The sequence below is a fragment of the Protomyctophum bolini genome (assembly GCF_963924005.1).
Source record: "Protomyctophum bolini genome assembly, chromosome: 18".
Classification (NCBI taxonomy): Eukaryota; Metazoa; Chordata; class Actinopteri; order Myctophiformes; family Myctophidae; genus Protomyctophum; species Protomyctophum bolini.
Window position 1 is genome coordinate 16,750,723 of NC_137879.1, and position 12,396 is coordinate 16,763,118.

Below are 12,396 nucleotides of genomic sequence, written 5' to 3' on the forward strand. Positions count from 1 at the left end.
GATGCGGGGACACCCCTGTTTCTGAACAAACACAGTCTATAGCAATGATTACTATCAGAATTCAGAAGCTCTAACCTTTAAACTTTTATTTTAACCAAAACATATCATCACCTACCTTTAATCTTATGTATGCAATTTATTAAAATACAGAGAAAATAAATTGAAATACAGAGAATAAATAAACTGCCAATGCCCACTCCAATGTATGGAATAGTTCACTTAAAGTTTTTACTGCTTGCGTCATTTCAGCTACTGTATTAATTATGTTAAAAGTGCAACCTGTTTAATTAAAATACTGCACAATGTTTTGTGATGGGCTAAACATGGAGAAACTATTTTTTATATCTTGCCCTTCTTAAGTTTAGTACACAACCCAAACCTCTACCAAAGTGTGCCTGTGACGTTAAGGTTATGCAAGAGTTTCACAGCTTTAATTTGGATGCACTCTCTGCTGGATCAAAGGTATCTAGAGATTGTATTTATCGGGAGGCAATGAGTAACAACACGATTCTCTGAGTTTCAGTTTGCAAGAACTGAAACTTCTCTGAAAAGTGCAAGTCCTTTTTCATTTTTAAATAAGATAGAGGCCGGATTAGGCTGCAGCTCTCTCCTGATCCTCAAGTAAAAGTGTGTCTGCTGATTAAGATTACAGGTGGGGAGACAGGTGATTTACAAACAATGCAAATGTATGTGGTCATATCGGTTCTTATAAGAACTCTAGCTGCTGTGTTTGGAATGAGGTGTCCAGAAAAAAGACAATTACAGTAGTCCAAGTGATTTGTGACAAAGGCATGGATAAGGGTTTTTCATCGCTGAATGAAATAAATGATCAGATTTTTTTTTTTTTGCAATATTACTAATTCGGGTTCGTGATATTAGAAAATAAAATGTAGGTCTGAATCAAATAGAACTCTCGGATGTCTTGCCTTGTGAGTGAATGTAACAACTAGCTTACAAGTCAATGAAGCATACTATGGCCTTTAGGCCCTTTACATCAGCATGCGATGTAAAGAAAAAAGAACATAAATGTACAGTTCAATAGAAGGTCTGCTAAGAGGATTTAAAACCGAAGAAAGCCTCTGGCTTGTTTCCATTGGGGCCCTTCATATTCAATTCACATTGGGCCGTTATCGATGGGTGCCTTGAGGATATTTGACAGGGTATGTCAGATGTTTTATCATTTTACAGTAGACACTGGGTCTGGTTGTGTTTTGTCCAGACCCATTGATTGTATCGGGTTATGCACAAAACTAAGGCTAAAGTAGTATGCGTATTATTAAATAATTTCCATTTTCCATCGTTTGGAATTATTTTGCGGACCCCCTTGCTATTCGAGGGGTCCGTGCCGTGGACCCCACTTTGGGAACCGTGGAGTTAGAGGACCCCTTAGTAGACCGTGAAGCCTTGGCCCATTCAGTTTAGCTTGGCTCCATTTTAGGATTTCAACTCTCAAGCAACCTTGTCAGTAGTTATCCCCATTCCCCTCAGAATTGTAAACTTAATTGGATTTGCATTTTGATATTGCTCTTGTGGTTTTAATTGCAATTACTGAATAAATGTGATACTTGGTAACATCAGCCTCCAGTTCTAGTTTTTTTTGGGGACTCTTACCAGTTACATTGTCCAGATGCATATTATAAATGAGTTTGTAGGATCCATCACTCTGTGCCACATCCAGGTACAGATAACACCTCTATCATCATGACACACTATTATCTGGCATTTATTGTGTGTTTCCTTGTGGTTACTGTGGTTACTACAGTACAACATCATTACAACAAAGTGTGGCAAGTGTCAACGCATACAATGAAATACATTTTTATATAACCTTCTGTCCTACAATTGAGCCTGTCACACCATGTAAGCCATAAACGTTTATATGGTTTGGTTTACAGTGCATGGAATAGAATGACACATCCTGTTTTGATTTCGAAATACAAGGAGAAATAAGAGAAACTCCTCAAAATATTTATTGCAAAAATGGTTTGCTTTTGCTTTTTAACTCAATGCTATTTCAGCATAATGGCAAAGAAAGTAGCAGTAGCACTAATTAATATATTTGCGGGGCAGATACTGTACAACAATAGCTACATCTAGATACATCGAGAGTTGGAGGAGCACTTTTGCTGATCATCTTGAGGGCATACACAAATTATACTTTACTCCCGAGATCAGGTGCAACTAATTTGGTGACACATTTGTCTCGTGAAATAACTTTAGCCTCTACGTTATGTAGAGGCCCCTATAAAAATCACACTTGTGTGAAGTGAGGGGCACCCAGATTTTTGGGGGCATGTTGATGTTCTCATGTACGTGAAAAATGAAATAAATGTATTACAAGATGTATTTATGAGGACACGGTGAATGGCGTGGTCGGTAGCGCAGTCGCCTAGCTCACAGCCAAAAGGTCTTGGGTTCGATTCCCGTTGGGGACGCTGGGGGCATGTTCTCTCCTCTCCTCTGCGTCACCAGCACCCATACCCTAGGTGGCATTGGCGAAAGGGCCTTTCTATGTGGAGTTTGCATGTTCTCCCCGTGTCCCCGTCACAAAAACTTGTCCAGCTTGAGCCGGGGTGCCTGATGGAGGGGAAAAGGAACTGGTTGGAATAACATGTTCCTTCCACGCGCTACGTCGAACCGGGGAAACTCCCCTCTGTCAGGTGAAAAGAAGGGAGCATGAGGTCAGTCACTTGGGGTCATGACAGATAGGCCTTTTCGGGGAGGGGTCAGAATAAATTATGGACTTACAAAATCATGGGATTATAGAATTTTTATCTATTCTATCAGCGAGATGACGTCTTACCATAATTTACCCTAAGCAAACATTAAATTCCATTTAGACTTTGGCAGACTTTTTTGACATGACACAAACAAAGTCACTTGTTGGAGCAGTTAGCACCGCTCAAAAATGTGCCGTCAAACAGACAATGCAATTATGATTTGTAGTTACTGTATATTACAGCCAATTGGTATGGAATATCAAACATCTGTATTGTAGCGATTTGTGCACAGAGCTGGGATCAAACCCTGCTCTTCAGCTTACTACAACCCCCACTCTCAACCCGCAGTGCCAATAGAGTCGAGCTCCATTGGCAGAGCTGTTGTGGGTTAGGGTTAGGGTTAGGGTCTTGTCCTGGGTCAGGGTTAGGGTTAAGGTCTTGTCCTGGGTCGCTACACTACCCGCTTGGTTCATAGGATTGTGTCCTCACATTTCACGCCCATATCTATGAACTTCCTTCATGTCCCTCACGCGAGGACCTCCTGCTCCAATGCCCCCTTCTGACACCAATGTAGCAATGTGTACACCGAGCCGGGATTGTGTGCAATGCTTGGTGCAATTTGTTGAGTTCAAATATTGTGAATATAAATTAATAAACCTGGATTTAAAGGAAGTTCTTGCTTCAATGTCATAAAAATGTATTGACAAGACCAAAATAGGGATGCCAGGTAAATGCTGGATGCACACAAAATGCACCGCTTGGTTTACTTCACTTTAAGTTCAAGTAGATGTGCAGTGCTATTGGCTGCACCCTCTGCAATGGGACCAAAGGGTATCTGAGATCATACAGTAATGGTCTGAGTTTCATAAGCAATAAATTAGATGATTGCGTCATACTGTCCATAAATCTGCGAACGGTTTCCGCCCCCTTGAGGTGTGGCCATTGTCCAATGCCCAATGTTTAATGTGTCGGTAGATGATAGCAGGTAATCATTCTGGACTACAAGGAATACATGAATGCATGACTGGAATCTCTCTTTTATAAGATTCAAATAGAAACTCTTATGTGACATATGATTATGGCACATAAAGTCTTTATGTGCTGTTGGTTTGTTGTGGCCATTTTTGGATTTGGTAAGTATAGCACAGAAAAACGATATTGTGTGTTTGTTTATCTGCAAGTGTAGCATTATGCGGAAGCGAGGATTGAACCCGGGGCTCCCACTCGCCAGACCAATGCACAACAATCGTGCCAATAGGGCTGAGTCTGATTGGCAGGGCTGTTGCGGGCCAGATCTTGGCTGGGGGCTACAATCTTTATTTGTCCGTTTTTCTCATCTTGTTATAGAGTTATTGAAGAAATAGTTTAATATTGACAGAAATTTTAATTGTTATTAGAACTATTTCATTTGGAAACCATGTTTTTCAGATTATGTTAGCCAGAAGATATAGCAGAAGATATAGATACATAGATATTCTGATATAGCATAGTTTTCTATGCATCTTCTGTGCAATTAAGCATCTTCAACTTCCTTGAATAACTGAGATCTTCCAAACTGAAATACTCATTGTATTCCAACAGGTACCACTACAACCATGTCAATTGCTTCACCAACCACCAACACGGCAACTACTACGACCGACACCACTGCGACCACTGCGACCACCACTTCTACCACTCCGAGCACCACTGTGACCACTCTGGGCACCACTGCTACCACTCCGGGCACCACTGCTACCACTCCGGGCACCACTGCTACCACTCCGGGCACCACTGGGACCACTCCGGGCACCACTGCTACCACTCCGGGCACCACTGTGACCACTCCGGGCACCACTGGGACCACTCCGGGCACCACTGCTACCACTCCGGGCACCACTGCGACCACTCCCGGCACCACTGCGACCACTCCCGGCACCACTGCGACCACTCCCGGCACCACTGCTTCCACTCCGGGCACCACTGCTACCACTCCGGGCACCACTGCGACCACTCCGGGCACCACTGGGACCACTCCGGGCACCACTGGGACCACTCCGGGTACCACTGCTACCACTCCGGGCACCACTGGGACCACTCCGGGCACCACTGCTACCACTCCGGGCACCACTGTGACCACTCCGGGCACCACTGGGACCACTCCGGGCACCACTGCTACCACTCCGGGCACCACTGGGACCACTCCGGGCACCACTGCTACCACTCCGGGCACCACTGGGACCACTCCGGGCACCACTGCTACCACTCCGGGCACCACTGGGACCACTCCGGGTACCACTGCTACCACTCCGGGCACCACTGGGACCACTCCGGGCACCACTGCTACCACTCCCGGCACCACTGCTTCCACTCCGGGCACCACTGCTACCACTCCGGGCACCACTGCGACCACTCCGGGCACCACTGGGACCACTCCGGGCACCACTGGGACCACTCCGGGTACCACTGCTACCACTCCGGGCACCACTGGGACCACTCCGGGCACCACTGCTACCACTCCGGGCACCACTGTGACCACTCCGGGCACCACTGGGACCACTCCGGGCACCACTGCTACCACTCCGGGCACCACTGGGACCACTCCGGGTACCACTGCTACCACTCCGGGCACCACTGGGACCACTCCGGGCACCACTGCTACCACTCCGGGCACCACTGGGACCACTCCGGGTACCACTGCTACCACTCCGGGCACCACTGGGACCACTCCGGGCACCACTGCTACCACTCCCGGCACCACTGCTTCCACTCCGGGCACCACTGCTACCACTCCGGGCACCACTGCGACCACTCCGGGCACCACTGGGACCACTCCGGGCACCACTGGGACCACTCCGGGTACCACTGCTACCACTCCGGGCACCACTGGGACCACTCCGGGCACCACTGCTACCACTCCGGGCACCACTGTGACCACTCCGGGCACCACTGGGACCACTCCGGGCACCACTGCTACCACTCCGGGCACCACTGGGACCACTCCGGGTACCACTGCTACCACTCCGGGCACCACTGGGACCACTCCGGGCACCACTGCTACCACTCCGGGCACCACTGGGACCACTCCGGGTACCACTGCTACCACTCCGGGCACCACTGGGACCACTCCGGGCACCACTGCTACCACTCCGGGCACCACTGGGACCACTCCGGGCACCACTGCTACCACTCCGGGCACCACTGGGACCACTCCGGGTACCACTGCTACCACTCCGGGCACCACTGGGACCACTCCGGGCACCACTGCTACCACTCCCGGCACCACTGCTTCCACTCCGGGCACCACTGCTACCACTCCGGGCACCACTGCGACCACTCCGGGCACCACTGGGACCACTCCGGGCACCACTGGGACCACTCCGGGTACCACTGCTACCACTCCGGGCACCACTGGGACCACTCCGGGCACCACTGCTACCACTCCGGGCACCACTGTGACCACTCCGGGCACCACTGGGACCACTCCGGGCACCACTGCTACCACTCCGGGCACCACTGGGACCACTCCGGGTACCACTGCTACCACTCCGGGCACCACTGGGACCACTCCGGGCACCACTGCTACCACTCCGGGCACCACTGGGACCACTCCGGGTACCACTGCTACCACTCCGGGCACCACTGGGACCACTCCGGGCACCACTGCTACCACTCCCGGCACCACTGCTTCCACTCCGGGCACCACTGCTACCACTCCGGGCACCACTGCGACCACTCCGGGCACCACTGGGACCACTCCGGGCACCACTGGGACCACTCCGGGTACCACTGCTACCACTCCGGGCACCACTGGGACCACTCCGGGCACCACTGCTACCACTCCGGGCACCACTGTGACCACTCCGGGCACCACTGGGACCACTCCGGGCACCACTGCTACCACTCCGGGCACCACTGGGACCACTCCGGGTACCACTGCTACCACTCCGGGCACCACTGGGACCACTCCGGGCACCACTGCTACCACTCCGGGCACCACTGGGACCACTCCGGGTACCACTGCTACCACTCCGGGCACCACTGGGACCACTCCGGGCACCACTGCTACCACTCCGGGCAACACTGGGACCACTCCGGGCACCACTGGGACCACTCCGGGCACCACTGGGACCACTCCGGGTACCACTGCTACCACTCCGGGCACCACTGGGACCACTCCGGGCACCACTGCTACCACTCCGGGCACCACTGTGACCACTCCGGGCACCACTGGGACCACTCCGGGCACCACTGCTACCACTCCGGGCACCACTGTGACCACTCCGGGCACCACTGCTTCCACTCCGGGCACCACTGCTACCACTCCGGGCACCACTGCGACCACTCCGGGCACCACTGGGACCACTCCGGGCACCACTGGGACCACTCCGGGCACCACTGCTACCACTCCGGGCACCACTGGGACCACTCCGGGCACCACTGCTACCACTCCGGGCACCACTGTGACCACTCCGGGCACCACTGGGACCACTCCGGGCACCACTGCTACCACTCCGGGCACCACTGCGACCACTCCGGGCACCACTGCGACCACTCCCGGCACCACTGCTACCACTCCGGGCACCACTGTGACCACTCCGGGCACCACTGGGACCACTCCGGGCACCACTGCTACCACTCCGGGCACCACTGCGACCACTCCGGGCACCACTGCGACCACTCCCGGCACCACTGCTACCACTCCGGGCACCACTGTGACCACTCCGGGCACCACTGCTACCACTCCGGGCACCACTGCGACCACTCCGGGCACCACTGCGACCACTCCCGGCACCACTGCTACCACTCCGGGCACCACTGTGACCACTCCGGGCACCACTGCTACCACTCCGGGCAGCACTGCGACCACTCCCGGCACCACTGCGACCACTCCGGGCACCACTGTGACCACTCCGGGCACCACTGGGACCACTCCGGGCACCACTGCGACCACTCCGGGCACCACTGTGACCACTCCGGGCACCACTGGGACCACTCCGGGCACCACTGGGACCACTCCGGGCACCACTGCGACCACTCCGGGCACCACTGCGACCACTCCGGGCACCACTGCGACCACTCCCAGCACCACTGCTACCACTCCGGGCACCACTGCTACCACTCCGGGCACCACTGCTACCACTCCGGGCACCACTGCTACCACTCCGGGCACCACTGCGACCACTCCCGGCACCACTGCGACCACTCCGGGCACCACTGCTACCACTCCGGGCACCACTGCGACCACTCCGGGCACCACTGTGACCACTCCGGGCACCACTGCTACCACTCCGGGCACCACTGCGACCACTCCGGGCACCACTGCTACCACTCCGGGCACCACTGTGACCACTCCGGGCACCACTGGGACCACTCCGGGCACCACTGCGACCACTCCGGGCACCACTGCGACCACTCCGGGCACCACTGGGACCACTCCGGGCACCACTGCTACCACTCCGGGCACCACTGCGACCACTCCCGGCACCACTGCGACCACTCCCAGCACCACTGCTACCACTCCGGGCACCACTGCGACCACTCCCGGCACCACTGCGACCACTCCCGGCACCACTGCTACCACTCCGGGCACCACTGCGACCACTCCGGGCACCACTGTGACCACTCCGGGCACCACTGCTACCACTCCGGGCACCACTGCTACCACTCCGGGCACCACTGCTACCACTCCGGGCACCACTGCTACCACTCCGGGCACCACTGCTACCACTCCGGGCACCACTGCTACCACTCCGGGCACCACTGCTACCACTCCGGGCACCACTGCGACCACTCCGGGCACCACTGCGACCATTCCGGGCACCACTGCAACTTCACCAACAACTACTCCAACTACTACACCAACAGGTAACAATCATTGTTTAACATTTCGTAAAATATATGAATGTGTATGAGATTTTGACCTGTTCACTCATGCAGGCAAATAGTATTTAATGAACAAATCCCACATCATATATTTACACAAAGGTTTATATTTGCCACCATCCCACAATCGGAGGTTGAGGTTCTTCACACACTACAGACACCACGACAGCTCCATGGCCTTCACTTTTTATTAAATATAAATAATAAATTGTGTGTTTGATTTCAAAGATCCTTGTTCTTCAAACCCATGTGGCAGTGGGAGCACCTGTGAAGCTCGTGCAAATGGCACTGTCATATGCTTGTGTTTGACTGGCCAATACTACGACGATAAACAGCAGAGCTGTCAGCATGGTGAGTGTATACCACTATAATGTGTCTGTTTCAGAAGATCACAGTTACATAGTCAAATGAAGATGGTGAGAAAAAGCAGAACTCATCATCTGTCAGCTGTAACCTGTGTCTCTATTAGTCCAGGTGTACTTCAGTGTACTTGCATTGAAGTCTGCCTCATCATCAGTATTTGTCTTTGTCCTCCTTCAGTTTCTTCTCAAATGTCGATTTCTGTTCAGAATCATTAATCTGATCAGTGCAATGGTTAGTTTCATTTCTAAACGCTAACTTAAGCTCCAGTCTCACTGGTACTGTTTATTTCTAGAATAATATCATAATGATAGCCTTGATAGGTTGACGAGACACAAGGAGAAATATATGAGAGCATACTGTAGTGCGACCACCTTAACTAAACTATACTATATCTAACATTTTTGTACATAGTCATACTACTACTAACTACACAATAGAGATTTATTTTTAATGGTAGAACTATTCCCTGAGTGCCTCTCTAAACTGATAAAGACAAACTGGAAGATTACTTCAGAAACCATGGTTCCTTAAGTAAGTGAGCGAAATGCATCACCCGATGCATTCCCATAGGGCGAAGCATTTAGCGAAACAAAACTTAAATGAACTGGAAGGTTACTTCAGTAACCATTGTGTTCCGTTAAGTTTCGTTTCACAAAATGCTTCGCCATATGGGGAACGCATAGGGCGAAGCATTTCGTGAAACGAAACTTAACGGAACACAATGGTTGTTCAATAACATTATGCCATTTTTTATAACCTTTTAAAGAAAGATATCCCTGAAGTGGTGCAAAAACGTTTGTGGCATGCCTTATTTAAAACCTCATATTTTCATCTTTCAGCCAAGACTTTCCCTGCAGTTTTTACCCTCTCAAAAGAGCCCTATAAAAAGGAGTATGGAGATAAAACATCAGTGATATTCATAAACAAAGCTAAAGAAATTGTTGATGTGGTAAGTTGTCAAACCTGCCCATGTGGTTGTAATACCATTTTTGCTTCTGCTAGATTTAGATGATATATGAAAGAAAATAATATTCATGAATAAATAATACAATCTGTACGTTTTATGTATGTCCTCTCGAGCTCCCTCTCCCGACTGAGGTACAATTTGTATTATATACAGTGTTGGAAAGTAACTGAAGTAACTTACTTAAAGTAATATTATAACTTTTTTCCAGTAACTTTAATATAACTAATTACTTTACAATTTGAGTAACAATATTACTAATATGTTAGTATGTTCCAAAAGTAACTTCACAAGCCTTGTTGGTACTATGGGCTTGAATGGTTATTAATGGTAGACTGGGTTGGGATGCAGTTGGTTTGCAGGCTGATGTTCCGGTCTAGATCCCTAGAGCGGATACGGAAACGATGCACACTTACTTGTCTCTACATGAATTATCAGATGCAGAATGGCGGGAACGAAGTGGGTAGTGTCTAGTGTGACACTTTTGGGGACAAAAGATGCAATTACTGGGGTAGAGGGGGAAAAGTATGTAAATAATAATATAACTTTTTAATGAACTGTTATTATGTAATATATAACGGTTTTTATATTATTATATATATTTTTTTTATAATTATACAGTATATCAGGTAAGCATCAGACATAGCATCTGTCTAAAGGGTAATTGCAATGTTGTTGAACTAAAGATGCCAGTGCATCTATAGCATCTACCATATATTGGTTAAAATAACATTTTATTCATTCAAATATGTTCCTTAGACGAGTATGGCACGTTTATCTAAATAAAATCATATGCGTGTGAAGTGAGTGGTGCAACTTCGTGTGGGGGTCCTCCTGCATGGGGTCCGCGGAAGTTCCAGACCCATAGGAATGCGCACCGCTCAGGGGGCCGCCCCGGTTCACATTGAGAATAAGACGTGGTTATTAATGGATATAAACATTGTTAGGTAGAGAACATATCAACTTTGTACCATATCATCTGAATAGTGTGGCTATTTATAAAGTTAAATAAATATGACACATTAATTGAAAATAAGTAAAGGTGAGATGATTACTTAGCTAAATTTATTTCTCTTCCATATTAAAGGTTGAGAAAGTTTTTAACAACACACCAGGTTACCTTACATCCATTGTGCTGGAACTCAGGTAATTTGATTTCTGGAATTAATATTTCTTGCTGCATATTCTTTATATGCTATCATCATTGACACTATAATACTACAGTATGTGCATGCAGATAGACGGATCTGTCTGTCTGTCTGTCTGTCTGTCTGTCTGTCTGTCTGTCTGTCTGTACGTCCGTCCGTCCGTTTGTTTACAGTGTAGCTGTAATCATTAACACAATTCATTAGATCTTTAGATAAAGTGTTGCATACTACTGTACACACATAACTATGGAGCTCACTTGCAAGGTGCATTGGTATAGGCTAGAAAAGGAAAACATAACATTTTATAATGGTCAATAATGCCTGTCACCTTTATTATATAGGCCTCTCCAAGGAGAAAGACGCACCTCATGGTTACCAAGGGAGGAAATCTATGGTGTTGATGCAACTGTGGAGAACATCTTTGAAAGCACTTCAAACATCACAGACAGTGAAGTTAACGAACTGAATAATAAAACCACTCATCAGGGAGGGATATTTGCGGATGCAACATATGAAGGTAAATTACATACACAAATTATTTGACAGATTCCCTTTCCTGTGTAAAATGTATCTAATTTGATACAAACAATACAACCTATGTCTATAATCTGTAAGGGATAATGTATGGCTGGGTGGTCATCGTTGATAGATAAATCACAGGTGATTTTGATTTATCTATAAACGGTGACCACCCAGCCATATACATTATCTCGCTTATTACACGGCTACTTAATACAAAAAATAATAAATGGACCCAAAATTGACAATTTCCTTGCTTACGATAATAAAAGTATTCCAAGTTGGCCCCGCAAACGGTTAGGAAGTGAGTGTTGATCAAATGGAAGAAATTTTCGGGTAGCCTACTGCATCGTCTATTTCTCGCTTTAAATGTTTTCAAAAACATTCTTGAAATGTTGTTTGGTTAAATTACATTGTGTGTTAGTTTACAATCCAAATCCAATCAGCAGCAGCAGCAGCCAGGTGCTCCGAGGCTTCGATTAGACATCAGTCTGTTATAAAGCGGAGCGGTCTGTTATCAAGAAATAACACACCGCTGAATTTGGCGATTTAGAATCAAGCATTCAACCAAGCTGTGTAATAAAATGTTATACAACAATAGACATATTGCACAACCTCTGCCTATGTAGGCCTATAGCCTATTACCGACCCTGACTCCCTGAGTGCTTTAGCTAATAGCTAATAACAATTAAAAGGGACTAAATCAGAGTGTCATTTATTATGATTATTGTTTTGTAAAGCATGTTAAGGAAAGAAATACTGATATCAAGCTCTTCTGGTCCTTTTATTTACAGCCAAAGATATGTGTTCTCTATCA

At 48.6% G+C, this 12,396-nt stretch overlaps 1 protein-coding gene across 1 annotated transcript in view; it reads left to right on the top strand.

Moving 5' to 3' along the window:
- Nucleotides 1–2,676: 2,676 nt before the first annotated feature.
- Nucleotides 2,677–12,396, top strand: part of lrp2b (low density lipoprotein receptor-related protein 2b) — a gene marked incomplete at both ends in the record, with an annotated part of 69,068 nt that continues 59,348 nt past the window's right edge. Inside the window, 2 exons of the mRNA XM_080790014.1 lie at nt 2,677–2,681; nt 4,302–4,411. Of these exons, the coding sequence (XP_080646140.1) occupies nt 2,677–2,681; nt 4,302–4,411 (115 nt within the window). The remainder of the gene's footprint in view (nt 2,682–4,301; nt 4,412–12,396) is intronic.